Genomic DNA, 17,559 nt, shown 5'->3' with positions numbered 1-17,559 from the left:
TATGTTTCTGCTCTAATCCTGTTTCTTTATCTCAAGGGTCGGGAACCTATGGCTTGCAAGCCAGATGTGGCTCTTTTGATGGCTGCATCTGGCTCGCAGACAAATCTTCAATAAAAATATAATAATGTTAAAAATATAAAACATTCTCATGTATTACAATCCATTCATTTCCTACCATTCATGTTCATGGTTGCGGGTGGCTGGAGCCAATCACAGCTGTCCTCCGGGACACCAAATTTTTATTGGATAATGCATAACATACACGGGTCGTTGTATGGCTCTCACGGAATTACATTTTAAAATACGTGGCGTTCATGGCTCTCTCAGCCAAAAAGGTTCCGAACTCCTGCTTTATCTATAAGACAGGGATAATAGATTTGCCTTATCTCGCAGGGTCATATGAGATTAGTGGTACGCAGTCAGGTAAACGTTATCTACTCTAAGTGATAGTAGTCACCTTTGGTCCAAGCAAAAGAAAAACATTTTGGCTGAGAAAGATCTCCAAGGCTCTCTGGAGTAAAATACGCTAGAATATAGTGGAAACTCCATTATAACAGGAATTGTCTGCTTTATCATTGTATCCAAAGCAATCCATGGGTGCTTAGTAAATACGCAGTGAATGAGGTAAAAAAATTAATGCATAGACAGGGTTCTGCAGACATGACACTCAAGGTAGTACCATCACATCTCAAATGGAGCTAAACACAAAGAGGTAAATTCACAAGGTTTTCAAAGGACAATGTTAGCGGGCCATTATTAACATAGCCTGCTACTGGGAGGCAATGCAGTATTAACGCTGTTCATTCACCTTAACGAAGAGACCTGAATTTTAATCCTGACTCTACTCCTAGAAGTCACCCAGGCTCTCAAGATCTTGGATTATCTATTTGCAAAAGAGGAAGTTGGACTACATGATGATCATAAACAAATATACTCTACTTTCTCATAACTTTATAATAATCATAACAATTTGAATGGAAGCTAATCACCAAATAATCAATAAAACATTTGTCAAAGGTTATCCCCAATTGACAGATAAAGAAACTAAGATATAGCCTGACCTGTGGTGGTGCAGTGGATAAGGCATCGACCTGGAACGCTGAGGTTGCTGGTTTGAAAACCCCAAGCTTGCCTGGTCAAGGCACATATGGGAGTTGATGCTTCCTGCTCTTAACCCCCTTCTCTCTCTCCATCCCCCGCCCCCCCCCCCCCCCCGCGCTTCTCTAAAATGAATAAAATCTTTTTTTTTTTTTACAGAGACAGAGAGTGAGTCAGAGAGAGGGATAGACAGGGACAGACAGACAGGAATGGAAGGAGATGAGAAGCATCAATCATCAGTTTTTTGTGCGACACTTCAGTTGTTCATTGATTGCTTTCTCATATGTGCCTTGACCGCGGGCCTTCAGCAGACCGAGTAACCCCTTGCTGGAGCCAGCGACCTTGGGCTCAAGCTGGTGGAATTTTGCTCAAACCAGATGAGCCCGCGCTCAAGCTGGCGACCTCGGGGTCTCGAACCTGGGTACTTCTGCATCCCAGTCCAACGCTCTATCCACTGCGCCACTGCCTGGTCAGGCTGAATAAAATCTTAAAAAAAAAAAAAAAAGAAATTAAGATATAGAAGTAACTTGTTTAAGGCTAGAGTCAGGGTGGAATATGAACTATAGCCCAGATCTCTTTCTATATTGGTCTAACACTCATGCTTTCCAAGGTCTGTTTTTCAGTTAAAAAATACTGTGATATCAGTTCTCTTTTTCAAGCTCAATAACTCTGTAACCACTTATCTTAAATAATCTTTCCTGACTTTACTACATCATGAGTCAGACAGCAGGATCAGGAAAAAAGAACTATAGTATTTCCACATTGTTAACCTGGAAATTAAAAAAGCTCTGAAGAAGTAATTAGGAGGAAATCCCTTCTCTTTGCCCAGAATTGAGAGATCAGAAGTATTTTAAGATAAATGATTTCACTTAAAACATATGGTTTAAATTTAAGCAAACTAATAAAAAAGAAGAAAAGAAAAACTTCTAGTAGCACAATGCTTCCTGAGAGTACAGCATGTAATAATTTTTTAAGTCAAAGTTGTGCCACTTGATTCAAAGTAGATTCACAAAGTTAAAAGACTGTCAAGAGAATGTCTACAAATAATTGCTTTATTTTAATTAACAAAATACATGCTTGACATTGAACCTTTGAGTATAGCACCTTGGTAGGGCTGTTATGTCAGGAGTGAAAAACCCATCTGCCAGTCAGTTCTCAGATGGTTCACAAAAGGTCAAGGTCATCTGTTGATTCTCTTTACCCTTCCACCTAGTAACTTAAAGGTAACTAATTGTGCATTCAAAATACTTCATTCTGGTACTCTCAAAAAATACAAGTGTTAGCTCAAAAATTAAACTCTGGCTCAGAAAGTTCTGTAAAGACAGACTGTCATGAACAAGAAGAACAGAGGGGCTACAGAACAAGATATTCGGGCCACTTTGGTGATAGCAGTAACTTTCACCTACTTTCTACTAGTTTCATTACTTATCAAATAAGAACAAGCATCTCACCAAATGTTTACATGACTCAAAATATGGTAAGGAAGTACAAGTCTTACAATCTCGTGCAAAGGTGAAAGATTACTGTTAGTATTATTTATTACATCTTGGGTTCAACGAACCCCTTTTATTCTTGGCTTTATGTTCTGCAGGATCCTCAACAGATGGAACAGAATACTAATTTTCTCTGCAGACTCCAGGCCTGGCAACTGTAGATGCACCTAGTTAGCAAGTCTCTACTGCTGAGATGAGAAATGAGACCTTCAGGCTCTGGGCCTAGCAGGCTGAACAACGACCATACCCCCAGTAACCTTGTCTTCACCTTGAGGAACAGAAAGGAACCCTACAGGGAAGGAAAGTACAATTCTCAAAAAGGAGAAAGAAGTGCCTCCATTCTTCACTCGGCCGCCGCTGTTTAGACCCACACTTCCCGCGGGGCGGAGACAGGGCTGGGAGAGCTGACAGAGCGGGGACGACTTGACCTCGGGAGCTGGAGGGCCGGGAAGAGGCGTTCAGCCCATGGCCGGGAGAGGTACACAAAGTCACTGCAATCGGGCCTTCATCGCCTCGCCTCGCCCTCAGCCGCAGGCATAGTGGGAAGCACCCCGCCTCCGTGAACCCAAAGGGCCCTGAACTTGCTCACCTGCAGCCGGGTCACCAGGAGACTGTAAGGCGCCATTTTGTGCACTGACAAAGATTAGGTCGCGTGAAAGTGACGTTAAACACTGCTTATTTAAAGTCTTCGTGGAGAGGGCGTGGCCTGAAGAGAAAGGCGTCACATGGAAGCAGGGCTCCAGAGTCCCGCGAGCGCAGTGGGCGGAGCTCCTGTATTAGCAACTAACACAGAAGAGGAAAAATCATAAAAACATTTGTATAAATAACTGCACAAAGATGTCTTATGGAAATTTAAATTACATATTTGTACTTCAGTTTGTCTCTTCTATCCAAATCCGGGAAAGGCTTTTTTTTTTTTTTTTTTTTTATGATTCACAAACCTGCCAAGACCCTGCTCCGTTAGCTACGACAGAAACTCCTCTTTGGAATTTAAGGTTTTGATCGCGCGAGAGCGAACGGGGCTTGGTGCAGAAATCCAGGCCCATATAAGCGTAGAGGACCAATCACGGTGAAAAGAAGGCAGGAACAATGTGGGTTAAAGGTCGGGCGGAAGTTCCCGAAGCTTCCGGCGGCTTTGAGTGCGAGCTATGGCTAAACATCACCCAGACTTGATCTTTTGCCGCAAGCAGGCTGGTGTTGGTGAGACAGCTCCCATTCCCGCGGCTCTCTGGGTAGGGGTGGTATTAGGAGTTGGGGAAGCGAGGGTTCCCAAGCTTGGAGTCTTGCCTCAGAGGTGCCACATTTCCCGCCTCGTGGCGGCTTTGTAGCGTCCAATGAAAAAAGGGCAGGGCGCCCGTGCCCGGAGCCGGAGGCGGGTATCCAGGGTGGAGTCCGGAGAAACTCGGATTGCCCAGAAGTTGGGAGGGGCTTCAAGAAGGTGTGGGTTTAGCCTGACCAGGCGGTTGCGCAGTGAATGGAGCCTCGGACTGGGATGTGGAGGACCCAGGTTCCAGACCCCGAGGTCGCCAGCTTGAGCCTGGGCTCATCCGGGTTTGAGCAAGGCTCACCAGCTTGAGTCCAAGGTCGCTGGCTCGAGCAAGGGGTCACTCGGTCTGCTGTAGCCCCGGGGTCAAGGCACATACGAAAAAAAACAATGAACAACTAAGGAGCCGCAACGAAGAATTGATGTTTCTCATCTCTCTCCCTTCCTGTCTGTCTGTCCTTCTCTCTGACTCTGTCTCTGCCACAAAAAAAAAAAAAAAAATGTGGGTTTGGAAAGCTTATGAGGATATGGTGAATGAAATTGCTTGGGTTCACTGCAGTCCCTTCCTCTGTACCCAATTCCACGCTCGAGGATTTTTTTCTCTTCAGAATCTGTCTTCTAATTGTACTGTTTATCATCTTTGATCTTGCAGCCATCGGAAGATTGTGTGAAAAATGTGAGTGGAACACACCCTCCTGAACACCCCTCCCTTTGCACTCAGTTTCTGTGGAGCCAGCAAACGAGCCTTTCCTGAGGTGCCACAAAGGACTTGAAGCAGATGTTCCTGGAAGCATGTGAACACCGAATGCCGGGCTTCAACCAAAGGCTTCCTCCACCTCCCTACTCCAACTTGCACATTTCAGCCACTATGTTTAGGTTTTGAGAAAATTCAGGAAGTAGTGTAACCCCATATCCACACACAGTTTGTGTAATTATGTGGCTTTATCATCTCCCAACTGCTGTTCTAAACTCTTTGCTTGTTAGTTGATTGACTTTTTCGTATGTGTTGTGGGGATTAGATGGATCCCTAAGTAAGCCAAGTTTTGTAATGCCAAAGTAGGTCTTATAGCCACTGTCAAAAGGATACTAGTGTTTTTCCCCATAATAGGAGGAGGGCAAAGCACTTGAGATATTTGCAAGTGGGCCTAACTCCATTCTCTTTTCCTCACAGGTGATGGCAAGTGTGTGATCTGTGACTCTTATGTGCGTCCCTGCACCCTGGTACGCATATGTGATGAGTGTAACTACGGCTCCTATCAGGGACGCTGTGTGATCTGTGGAGGCCCCGGAGTCTCTGATGCCTATTATTGTAAGGAGTGCACCATCCAAGAGAAGGATGTGAGTATATTCTAAGCTTTTCATCTGATCTTTATTTTATTTAAAAACACATTGCTATCCATAGCAAACTCTCATTGTCTATGGAGATTACTGTGTTCAGCTAGCCATCTAGGTTATAATTTCTTCAAATTCTGAGAGCCAAACTGGGTATAGTCCAATAAAAGGCAGTTGTTTTCCATCAAGGGTAAAAATGCAAGCCAATCAAATCTTTGACAACACCGGCAATTTAGAGAGCGTGCTCTCTATTCCTTTGATGTGTTTCTGATTATTTTTATTTGGGAACAACACCCTGCATTTGTAAGTCATAGTACAGCACATGATGGTATGTAATAGCCACTCAGTAATTTTCTTTACTATCATTAAGTACTGCTTGGGTGGATGTAATGACATTTGAATTTGAGACAATTCAGGCCCTGGCCGGTTGGCTCAGTGGTAGAGCGTCAGCCTGGCGTGCAGAAGTCCCGGGTTTGATTCCCGGCCAGGGCACACAGGAAAAGCGCCCATCTGCTTCTCCACCCCTCCCCCTCTCCTTCCTCTCTGTCTCTCTCTTCCCCTCCCGCAGCCGAGGCTCCATTGGAGCGAAGATGGCCCGGGCGCTAGAGTGGCTCTGGTCGCAACAGAGCAACGCCCCGGAGGGGCAGAGCATCGCCCCCTGGTGGGCAGAGCGTTGCCTCTGGTGGGCGTGCTGGGTGGATCCCGGTCGGGCGCATGCAGGAGTCTGTCTGACTGTCTCTCCCCATTTCCAGCTTCAGAAAAATACAAAAAAAAAAAAAAAATACCAAAAAAAAAAGAATTTGAGACAATTCAAGTTGATTTCAGCTTTAAGTGGTTAATGAGTGCCTTTGATTTGATGCTGTGGAATTGATTGTGAGTTTAAGGACATTTTTGCCCCTTGATGTTATGTGGTGGCAGTGGCTAGCCATTCAACTCCTTGAACCAGATACAGGATAGAGGGCTTAATGATCTATTGAAAGGGCAAGTTTTACTGTTTTTCTTTAACAGACTTCTTGGGGGAGAAATTCCATGAATCAGCTTGTTTCTTATGACACAAAATGAAGTGTGATACAGTATGAGTATGCTAATAGAAGGTATCTGATTGCCTAATCTCTGATAAGTAAAAAGAGATATAATTCTTAATATTCCCATGAGCAAAAAGTAGGTACTATATAGATGTTATCTTCCTTGTTTTTCACAATAACTTTGTTAAATAGGGATCATTATTATCCCTAATTTACAGTCCCTGGCCTAGCTAATCAGTGGCAAGCCCAGACTGACCTAACCTAATGGTGTTCCTATTACCTCGAGTTGTCCTTTTATAAATACTTTTTTTTTTAATAAATACTTTTGTTGGGATGTGCCCATGTTGAGGAGAAACAGCTCAGCCACCTCAGTAGTCTGTGCATTTGGATCCTTTCTATTCCCAGTGAGTGTGACATACCAGGCCAGATAAGACTGTTTCTTACCCAGTTAAGTCTTCTCTTATTTAGGAAGATGAGAAGTGCTACAGATAAAGTCTGAAAAACACGATCTCTGTTGGTGATTTGAACTTTCTCCTGACCCTAAACTCTGGTTTGCATTTATTTACCTTTGACTGTCAAATCATATCCTGCTTAATCTGATCTACCAGCTAGGTTCCACTCCTTTAGAGAAAGGACTTTGGTTTGTGTATTTGTATCTCATTTTCTTCACTTTATTCTCCGGTGCCTGACATGTAGTATAAGCAGAGACATGTTTTTGGTGCTGCCCCTATGAGTCATCTATAGGAGTTCCCCCTACAGACTGGTACAAAGTAGGTGTTTGATAATTATTTATAGTCTATAAGCAGTGAAACTATGGTAAAACAACAGTGAAGAGGAAAGTACAATTAATCTTAAACTAGCTAAAGAGTCCGTTAAGAACGTTTTTTTTTTCACTTTTCTGTGATTATAGCTAGAGTTGTTACCTAGAAAAAGTTTGCTACCAGAAAGTGCTTAATTAATAAATGTTGATTGTTGGCCCTGGCCGGTTGGCTTAGTGGTAGAACATCAGCCTGGCATGTGAATATCCTGGGTTCGATTCCTGGTCAAGGCACACAAGAGAAGCGACCATCTGCTTCTCCACCCCTCCCCCTTTCTCTTCTCTCTGTCTCTCTCCTGCCAACAGCCATGGCTCTATTGGAGCAGGGTAGCCATGGGTTCTGAGGATGGCTCCATGGCCTCGCCTCAGGTGCTAAAAGAGCTCGGTTGCCAAGCAACAGAGCAAGGGCCATAGATGGACAGAGCATGGTGGATCCTGGTTGGGGCACATGCGGGAGTCTCTCGGCCTCCCTGCTTCTATCTTACAAGGGGGAAAAATGTTAATTGCTGTCTTACTTGTCTACATGTAGTGTGTGACCTGATACCTTTGGATCCTTGTGCTTTATTCTGTCCCTGAGAATTATTCTAGATGTCACTTCCCCTGCTTCACATTATACAGGAATGTTCTGAGGATATTTGAGATGGCACCTCTCTTACATTTACTCAGCAGTAGTTTCCAAGGAACACAAAGCAGTCCAGTGACATGATCCAGCCTCTTAGCCTTTCAGTATCATGTAGATTAAGTGTCTTAAGATTTTTTCCTATGCAGAAATCTTCCCACAACCAAAGCAACCCTTGCTATTGTTCTCTTCTTGAAACTTTCATCATTTTTAAGGGAATTAGACCAATAAACTAAACTGGATGTTCTCTATAGCTCCTCAAAGCTTCAAGAATACTATAGGCCAGGGGTCCCCAAACTTTTTACACAGGGGGCCAGTTCACCGTCCCTCAGACTGTTGGAGGGCCGGACTACAAAAAAACTGAACAAATCCCTATGCACACTGCACATATCTTATTTTAAAGTAAAAAAACAAAACGGGAAGAAATACAATATTTAAAATAACAAACAAGTAAATTTAAATCAACAAACTGACCAGTATTTCAATGGGAACTATGCTCCTCCACTGACCACCTATGAAAGAGGTGCCCCTTCCAGAAGTGCGGCGGGGGCCAGATAAATGGCCTCAGGGGGCCGCATGTGGCCCGAGGGCCGTAGTTTGGGGACCCCTGCTATAGGCATTGCTGCCAGAGGACTAATTTATAGTTTCTTTTAATGCAGCATCATCTTAATCTCTTGTAACCCTTGATTTCTTTACTCCTCTTCTTTAACATTTTCCACAGCTGTTCCAAACAGGAAACAAAATAGCTGCTAATATTTATGGGGCTCTTGCTATGTACCAGATACAAGGCTGCACATTCGTTTCCAAGTATTATATAGATAAGGAAATTAAGGCTTAGAAGTGTTAAACAACTTGACTCTAGGTCACATGGTTAATAAGTGGCAGATCAAGGACTAGAACCCAGGTCTATCTAGCTCAGTGTTTCTTGACTTTTTTTCTTTAGTTTCAACACTTTTTTTTCATTATTGGCCCCTAAGAAGAAAATTTTAAATTTAAATTAAATATTCTCCTTAGATTAAACAAAAAAAAGCCCCAGCTAGGTGGCTTAGTGGATAGAACATTGTCCCAACGTACCAAGGTCAAGGGTTCAGTTCCCAATAAGGGTACATAGAAGAAGCAACTAATGAGCGGACAGCTAAGTAACAACGAGTTGATGCACATGCTCTCTCTCTTCTTCTCCTCTCTCTTCCACCTACCTCTCTCCCCCTGCCCCTCCCCCTCATTCCTGTCTCTCTCAGATCAATGAAAAAAAATATTTTTTTTATATTTTTCTACCTAACAAAAAGAATTAAATACTAAGGTGTAAGATTTTGTTGGGTTAGGAGGAGCTTTAGATTATAAACCACTATATTGTCAAAGATGTTTTCATCTCATTTCAGAATGCATGGTCTAACTCAAAGTACTTAACTAACTCACCTCACTATATTCATTGGATGTGCCTCTTTCTTTTGCTATTTCTACCATTCTTTTCCCATTTCAATGAACAGCAGAGCAGTTAGATGCAAAAGATAAGTGATACTTTTCAAAGTTAATTCACAAATTTATCATTATCTTTAGCTGCGTAGACCATGTGGAAAGTTTGGTTCTTCCTTCTATAAAGTCCTGTTAAGAAAAAACATCCAGCTGCCTGACTGGTGGTAGCACAGTGGATAGAGCATCCACCCAAAATGCTGAGGTTCCTCTATTCGAAACCCTGAGGTCTCCAGCTTGAGCGTGGGCTTGCCGGCTTAAGTGTGGGATCATCAACATGATCCCAAGGTCACTGGCTTGATCAAGCAGTCACTGGCCTGACCAGGCGGTGACACAGTGGATAGAGCATCAGACTGGGATATGGAGCACCCAGGTTCAAGACCCCGAGGTCACCAGCTTGAGCGCGGGCTCATTGGGTTTGAGCAAGTCTCACCAGCTTGAACCCAAAGTCTCTGGCTCGAGCAAGGGGTTACTCGGTCTGCTGTTGCCCCCCCCCCCAGTCGAGGCACACATGAGAAATCAATCAATGGACAACTGAGGAACCGCAACGAAGAATTGATGTTTCTCATCTCTCTCCCTCCCTCCCTGTCTGTCTGTCCATCCATCCCTATCTGTCCCACTCTCTGACTTTCTCTGTCTCTGCCTCAAAAAAAAAAAAAATTTCAATTGCCTTTTGCTACATTTCAGTTCTGTACGGATCTCCCTTTGGTTATATTTTGGTGCATGATTAATATTAATGTTAAAGTTTTACTTGAAAGTCCTAGGTTTTCATCACTGGTACAGGGTAATTTTTGTAGCTTGCTTTTCTGCCTTAGAAATGGACTGGGCCCACATCCCTCCACAGGAAAGCAACACAAAGGCACTGAGTTCTCCTTGGTGGTTGCTGTAGAACAGCTTAGGGTTCTCCTGGTGATGTGTGAGTGGGCATGTTTAGTATAAGGGAAATAAGCACTCAGCAGTACAATGTCTACTTTTCTGTGAAATTTTAGAAATTAAGTATTAAAGAAATTAAGAACTTACCATGGGCACTCAATTCAAGCCATAGCTGCCTAAAATAATAGCTCCCTGTGGTAGGAATGGGGAAATCTGTCAGTTCTCTGGAAGGACTAAGTGAAGATGAAATTTTGAGTATTCATGCATATTGTAGTTGCTAAAAAAACTACTGCCAGAGCACTTATTTACACGTGAGTCAGACATTTGCACGTGTTTTAAAATATCTTCTAGCTTAACTCACAAATATTTTGTACCATCTTCAAAAGATTTGTGGGTTTTTTTAAGTGAGAGGAGGGGAGATAGACTCCCACAAGTGCCCCAACCGGGATCCACCTGGCAACCTCCATCTATCTGCTCAAATCAGCTGAGCTCTCCCCAGTGCCCCAGGGCTGATGCTCAAACCAGTCGAGCCACTGGCTGGGAGAGGGGAAGAGAGAGAAAATGAGAAGGGGAAGAGAAGCAGATGGTCGCTTTTCCTGTGTGCCCTGACCAAGGATCAAACCCACAAGCATGGTATATCAGGAGGATGCTCTAAACTGAGCTATCTGGCTAGGACTGGTTTCCCACCTTTTTTTTTTTTTTTTAATTTATTTATTTTTTACAGAGACAGAGAGTGAGTCAGAGAGAGGGATAGACAGGGACAGACAGACAGGGACGGAGAGAGATGAGAAGCATCAATCATTAGTTTTTCATTGCACGTTGCAACACCTTAGTTCTTCATTGATTGCTTTCTCATATGTGCCTTGACCATGGGCCTTCAGCAGACCAAGTAACCCCTTGCTGGAGCCAGTGACCTTGGGCTCAAGCTGGTGGGATTTTGCTCAAACCAGATGAGCCCGTGCTCAAGCTGGCGACATCGGGGTCTCAAACCTGGGTCTTCTGCATCCCAGCCCAACGCTCTATCCACTATGCCACCGCCTGGTCAGGCTGTTTCCCACCTTTTATAAAAATATCTAGTGTCCTCTCAAAACAATTATACAGAAGTTCTCTGTGTGTTTTTGAACCATGATGAAATTGCTGATATTTGGTTTTGGTTTTGGCAATTTCTTCTATCTTATGGAGAGCTGACCATATGCCAAGCACTGTTCTAAATATGTTTATTGATACATTATATATATATAAAAAACATTACTGTAAGTAATTATGTTACTATAAGTAATTATGTTTTTTGCCTGACCAGACGGTGGTACAGTGGATAGAGCATTGGACTGGGATGCTGAGGACCCAGGTTCGAGACCTCGAGGTCACCAGCTTGAGCCCAAGGTCACTGGCTCGAGCAAGGAGTCACTTGGTCTGCTGTAGCCCCCCGGACAAGGCACATATGAGAAATCAATCAATGAAAAACTAAGGAACCGCAACGAAGAATTGATGTTTCTCATCTCTCTCCCTTCCTGTCTGTCCCTATCTGTCCCTCTCTCTGACTCTCTCGGTCTCTGCCACACACACACACACACACACACACAAAAGTAATTATGTTTTTTGGGTGATTTTTTTGTTTTTTATTTTTATTCAGTGAGAGGAGGGGAGGCAGAGAGACTAGACTCCTGCATATGCCCTGACCAGAATCCACCCCACAAGCCCATTAGGGGGCGATGCTCTGCCCATCTGGGGTGTTGCTCTGTTGCTCAGCAAACCAAGCTCTTAGCACCTGAGGCAGAGGCCATAAAGCCATCCTCAGTGCCAGGGGCCAAATCGCTCCAATTGAGCCATGGCTGCAGGAGGGGGAGAGAGAGAGAGAAGCAAGAGGGGGAGGAGTGGAGAAGCAGGTGGTTGCTTCTGTGTGCCCTGACCAGAAATCAAACCTGGGACATCCACATGCCAGGCCAAGGCTCTACCACTGAACCAACTGGCCAGGGCCTATTTTGTTTTTGTTTTAGTTTTTTTTTTTGAGATTTTATTTACTGCTTTTAGAGAGAGGAGCTAGAAAGGGGGATAGGAGCGAGAAGCATCAACTCGTAGTAATGGTTTCTTGCATGTGCCTTGACTGTGTAAACCCGGGGTTTGGTACCGGCAACCTCAGCATTCCAGGTTAACTCTTTAGCCATTGTGCCACCACAGGTCAGGCTATTTATTGATTCTTAATTCTAGGAGGTAGGTTCTGCTGTTGTAACAGTTTTATATGTGACCAAAAAAGAGACACAGGGAAGTAAATAATTTATCAAGATTCAGGTAGCCTAGCCTGGCCTGTGGTGGTGCAGTGGATAAACCTTCGGCCTGGAATGCCAAGGTTGCTGGTTCGAAACCCTGGGCTTCCCTGATCAAGGCACATACAACAAGCAAACAATGAACAACTAACATGAAGCAACTATGAGTTAATACTTCCCATTCCATGCTCCCCTTTCTCTCCTGTCTCTGTAAAACCAATAAATAAAGTATTTAAAAAAGATTCAGGTAGCCTAGCTCCAGATCCTACAGTTTTAAATTTGGCTATTAGTGAAAATGGAGCTGCACAGTTTGTTGCACCTCTCAGGACTCTTTTTTTTTTTTTTTTTTTTTTGACAAAGAGACAGGAAGGGAGAGGGATGAGAAGCATGAATTCTTTATTGCAGCTCCTTAGTTGTTCATTTATTGCTTTCTCATATGTGCCTTAAAGGGGTGGAATGGGGGGCTCCAGCAGAGCAAGTGACCCCTTGTAAAAGCCAATAACCTTGGGCTTCAAGCCAGTGATTTTTGGGCTCAAGCCAGTGATCATGGGGTCATGTCTATGATCCCACGCTCAAGCCAGTGACCCCACACTCAAGCTGGATGAGCCCCCTCTCAAGCTGGCAACCTCAGGGTTTTGAATTTGGGTCCTCCATATCCCAGTCCAACACTATCCACTGCGCCACTGCCTGGTCAGCCATCTCAGGACTCATTATGGCTAGATGAATACTAGTTTGTAAATATTGACTAGTCTACCCACTTTACAGTTGAGGAATATAAGTCCATAGAGAGGTGACTTGCCCAGAGTCTCACAAGTGAGTAAAGCACAATAAGCCTAAACAGGTTATCGTCATACCACAAAATTTCATAGCATATCTGAAGGTTTAATGCACTGTTGTATTTAATGTCAGAAGAGGCAGCTGTTTCTTCATTTGTACCAGGACTTTTATTTATTTATTTTTTTAACATTTTTTTGTAATACTGATTTGTTGGTGATGAACTCTTTTAGTTTTTCCTTGTCTGGGAAGTTCTTTTTTTTTTTTTTTTTATTCATTTTTAGAGAGGAGAGGGAGAGACAGAGAGAGAGAGAAGGGGGGGAGGAGCTGGAAGCATCAACTCCCATATGTGCCTTGACCAGGCAAGCCCAGGGTTTTGAACCGGCGACCTCAGCATTTCCAGGTCGACGCTTTATCCACTGCGCCACCACAGGTCAGGCTGTACCAGGACTTTAAATACAGATTATGTGACTTACTAAAGATCACCTAATGAGCCATTGGTAGGACTGGACCCAGCACCAAACTTCACAGATGGTAGTTCCTTTTATTATTATTATTATTAATGGTAGTATTTTTTTTCTTTTGGTATTTTGTTATTTTTGGTTTGTTTGTTTTTTACAGAGACAAAGAGAGTCAGAGAGAGGGATAGATAGGGACAGACAGACAGGAATGGAGAGAGATGAGAAGCATCAATCATCAGTTTTTCGTTGCGACACCTTAGTTTTCATTGATTGCACATGATTCTCATATGTGCCTTGAGCAGACCAAGTAACCCGTTGCTTGAGCCAGCGACCTTGGGTCTAAGCTGGTGAGCTTTGCTCAAACCAGATGAGCCCGCACTCAAGCTGGCAACCTCGGGGTATCGAACCTAGGTCCTCCGCATCCCAGTCTGACACTTCATCCACTGCTCCACCGCCTGGTCAGGCCACAGATGGTAGTTCTTAATGTAATAAGTGGTATATGTTTTCTAGAAAATAATTAAATATTAATGTTGGCTCTTTGTGTTTTCAGACATTTTTGTAATGTTGATATGAGTCCCTAAAAAGAAATCAACTGAATTAGAAATGAGATGTCTAAGGACTTCATTGATTCATTTTATAGCCCAGTGTCACAAGAAGAAACCTCCTTTGACATGGATGTTTAATAATCATCAGACCTGTGAAGGTTTTCTTCCAATAGCAACTCCCCCAGTTTTCCTCCATCATTGAAGATTAACTGATGGAGGCCCTGGCCGGTTGGCTCAGTGGTAGAGCGTCCGCCTGGCGTGCAGGAGTCCCGGGTTCAATTCCTGGCCAGGGCACACAGGAAAAGCGCCCATCTGCTTCTCCACCCCTTCCCCTCTCCTTCCTCTCTGTCTCTCTCTTCCCCTCCCGCAGCCAAGGCTCCACTGGAGCAAAGTTTGTCCGGGCGCTGAGGATGGCTCTGTGACCTCTATCTCAGGCGCTAGATGGCTCTGGTCGCAACAGAGCGACGCCCCGGATGGGCAAAGCATCGCCCCCTCGTGGGCGTGCCGGGTGGATCCCGGTCGGGCACATGCGAGAGTCTGTCTGACTAGCTCCCCGTTTCTGGCTTCGGAAGAAAAAAAAGAAAAGAAAAAATCAATAACAACAAAAAAAGATTAACTGATGGAAATATCATTTCTGCAGAACACAGCTCCCGAGGGGCTTTACTGAAACCACTCAAGCTCACAAAATGGCCAGGGGCGCATGTCATTATAAATCAGTTAGAACCATCAACATCTATGGCACAGGAGCACTCTTCCCCCAAGACCATGTGTCAAATTGAATGAATTAATGAGGTCACTTCAAACCCAGTATTCTCCTGTGATATTTAAAATGTAAGGCCCTGGCCGGTTGGCTCAGTGGTAGAGCATCGGCCTGGCGTGCAACAGTCCCAGGTTTGATTCCCGACCAGGGCATACAGGAGAAGCGCCCATCTGCTTCTCCACCCCTCCCCCTCTCCTTCCTCTCTGTCTCTCTTCCCCTCCCGCAGCCAAGGCTCCATTAGAGCAAAGTTGGCCTGGGCACTGAGGATGGCTTTATGACCTCTACCTCAGGCGCTAGAATGGCCCTGGTTGCAACAGAGCAGCACCCTAGATGGGCAGAGCATCGCCCCCTGGTGGGCATGCCGGGAAGATCCCAGTCGGGCACATGCGGGAGTCTGTCTGACTGCCTCCCTGTTTCCAACTTCAGAAAAATACAAAAATAAATAAATAAATAAAATGTAAGGTACTATTTCCTAAAGTCTTTAGGTTTTTTTCCTTGGTGGTATTCTCTCCTTTCTTGGGATAGTGGAAGAGCTCTAGAGAGCTTCATCTGTAGATGATTGTAACCTGTGGACATCTTGAGTTTTTAGATCCTACCTCAACTATATCATTTTAGCAACAGAAGTGGGCTAAGAATCCAACCTGTAAGTGTAGGCCCCTGAATTGAGGGTAACAGGCCCTGGGGACATTCAAGGTGCTTAGTAAGTTCTTGACAATTGATCAAGTAGGATAACTCAAATGGCAAGATGAATGCCTAGACTGTTAATCCAAAAGTTAATTTTATGTCAAATCCCTCTCAATATAGGGTTAAAGACTTTTAACAACTTCTCATTCTTTTCTTTTCCAGAGAGATGGCTGCCCAAAGATTGTCAATTTGGGGAGCTCTAAGACAGATCTCTTTTATGAACGCAAAAAATACGGCTTTAAGAAGAGGTGATTGGTGGGTGGCTTCTTCCTCCCCTCATCAAGCTGCTGTAGCTGCCAGGAAAGAGGCCTACTACTGCCAACAGAAAGGGAATGAAGCACAGAACATCGCCAAACCGCCTGTCAGTACACCAGCTCCTTTCCACCCTTTCCTTGCCTCTCACCCAGATAAGGTGGTAGGAATGGAAAAGGATTCTTTAGAGTATTCTGGTAGACTGTATCAAAGAATAAATGATTAGTTCAAGGTTTTTCTTGAATTCAAGAAGCAAAACTTTGTTTTCCATATTGATAAGTTCTCTTTACTTACAGCAAGAGCTTCTAAAACAGGAATAATATTTTAGTATTCTTTTTGAAGAGTTGACTATGAAGCTACTCATATTCTTAGAGCAGCTCTGATGGCAGTTGTTTTTGATGAAACATCAGCAGTGTGGGCATTCAATCTTTTAACACTTTCCAGGTGGGCTGGTTCATGTTGTTTTTCTTCTAAATTGGAAACTGTTGCTCTATTGTATTAATAAAGTAGGTGTTTATTTTCTGGTAGTTGGTCGCCATCCAATTTAAATTTTAACTCTAGGAATTTGAGTCACCCTAATTTGTGATTCAGGAAAGAGATATTGGGGTTCATTGAGCATCTCCTTTTCTTATTACTACTAGAAGGAATTGAAAACTATCCATGCCTGCCTGACGGGTGGTGGCACAGTAGATGGAGCATCAGTCTGGAACTCTGTGAAGTCCCAGGTTCAAAACCCCGAGATCACTGGCTTGAGCACAGGCTCATCTGGCTGAGTGCAGGCTCTCCAGCTTGCGCATGAGATCATGGACATGATCCTATGGTCACCTGCTGGAGTCCCCCCACTGCCTGCCCTAGTCAAGGCACATATGAGAAGCAATCAATGAACAAGTAAAGTGCCACAACTACTCATCTCTCTTCCTGTCTGTCTCTTTTGCTAAAAAAAAAACAAGTAAACAAAAGAACTATCCATGCCTTTCATTATAGGTAAACCAAAGTCAGTTTTAGGAACTTATTATTTTTTCTTCCTGTCCAGCTTAATTTTGAACTGGAGAATATCCCAGTAATGGTAGAAAGAATGAACAAAATGTATTCAGATTGATGAGATAGGAGAACTGAATTTAGTTCTGTAAAGTGCATATATACCCTCATTAAGGATTTTTTAAAGTAAATTAATAGACTGAGGGCAAATTCATACATAACTTTACCCTAACTCAACTATCTGTACTATGTGCTCACTAGAGGTTATAAGAAAGGTACCCTGAGGAGACACATTTATAATCTGAGACATCTGGTCAAGTAGGTCTTTGGACAGGCACCATTGATTTGAAAAAGGTGAGTCCTGAGGATCCAGGGGCTTGGCCTAAGATTGTGCTGCAGCTTGGTGGCAAAGCCAAGGAAAGAAATGAGTCTTCTGACTTCTGTGGTTTGGGTCAACAAAACTATATTTTTGATCTATTAAGTGTTCAAAATTAAGATAATCTCTGCCTTTAGGAATTTAATAAAGGAGCCTGCCAGAAACAGTTATAGTATAACCCAGAGAATGCATAAAGGAGGGGTTCTTGGTCTAGCTTGGGGGCACCTCAGGAAGGTGACGGGAAAGTCATGGTTGTAGGGCTAAAGATAATCCTTAAGGCTTCCTCATCCTGTCTCCTGACACCTATTACCTGCACTCCAGCCACTCAGGCTCCTTTCAGTTCCTAAAACAGTGCTGTCCTTCCCACCTCTGCTTTTTACCTGTTAACCCCTCTCCAGTGCTTGGTCACTCTTACTCAGCTAACTCCTACTTGTTCTTCAGACCTCAGCTAAATATTTCCTTAAAGGTGTTTCT

General features: G+C 43.7%; 3 protein-coding genes across 3 annotated transcripts in view; 1 reads left to right on the top strand and 2 right to left on the bottom strand.

Moving 5' to 3' along the window:
• Window positions 1–3,318, bottom strand: part of ACO2 (aconitase 2) — a 45,935-nt gene extending 42,617 nt beyond the window's left edge. The window contains exon 1 of the mRNA XM_066358516.1: window positions 3,181–3,318. Within this exon, the coding sequence (XP_066214613.1) occupies window positions 3,181–3,216 (36 nt within the window). The 5' untranslated portion in view covers window positions 3,217–3,318. The remainder of the gene's footprint in view (window positions 1–3,180) is intronic.
• The window catches only part of XRCC6 (X-ray repair cross complementing 6), a 223,839-nt gene that overhangs the window by 175,808 nt on the left and 30,472 nt on the right, over window positions 1–17,559 (bottom strand). The window lies entirely within an intron of this gene.
• On the top strand, window positions 3,669–16,258 carry PHF5A (PHD finger protein 5A). The gene is made up of 4 exons (XM_066358544.1): window positions 3,669–3,791; window positions 4,508–4,531; window positions 5,027–5,193; window positions 15,642–16,258. The coding sequence occupies exons 1-4, from the start codon at window positions 3,740–3,742 to the stop codon at window positions 15,729–15,731; spliced, it is 333 nt and encodes a 110-aa protein (XP_066214641.1). The 5' UTR covers window positions 3,669–3,739; the 3' UTR covers window positions 15,732–16,258.

This window comes from Saccopteryx leptura, chromosome 1 (genome assembly GCF_036850995.1).
Source record: "Saccopteryx leptura isolate mSacLep1 chromosome 1, mSacLep1_pri_phased_curated, whole genome shotgun sequence".
Taxonomy (NCBI): Eukaryota; Metazoa; Chordata; class Mammalia; order Chiroptera; family Emballonuridae; genus Saccopteryx; species Saccopteryx leptura.
This window is presented reverse-complemented; position numbering and strand designations above follow the sequence as displayed.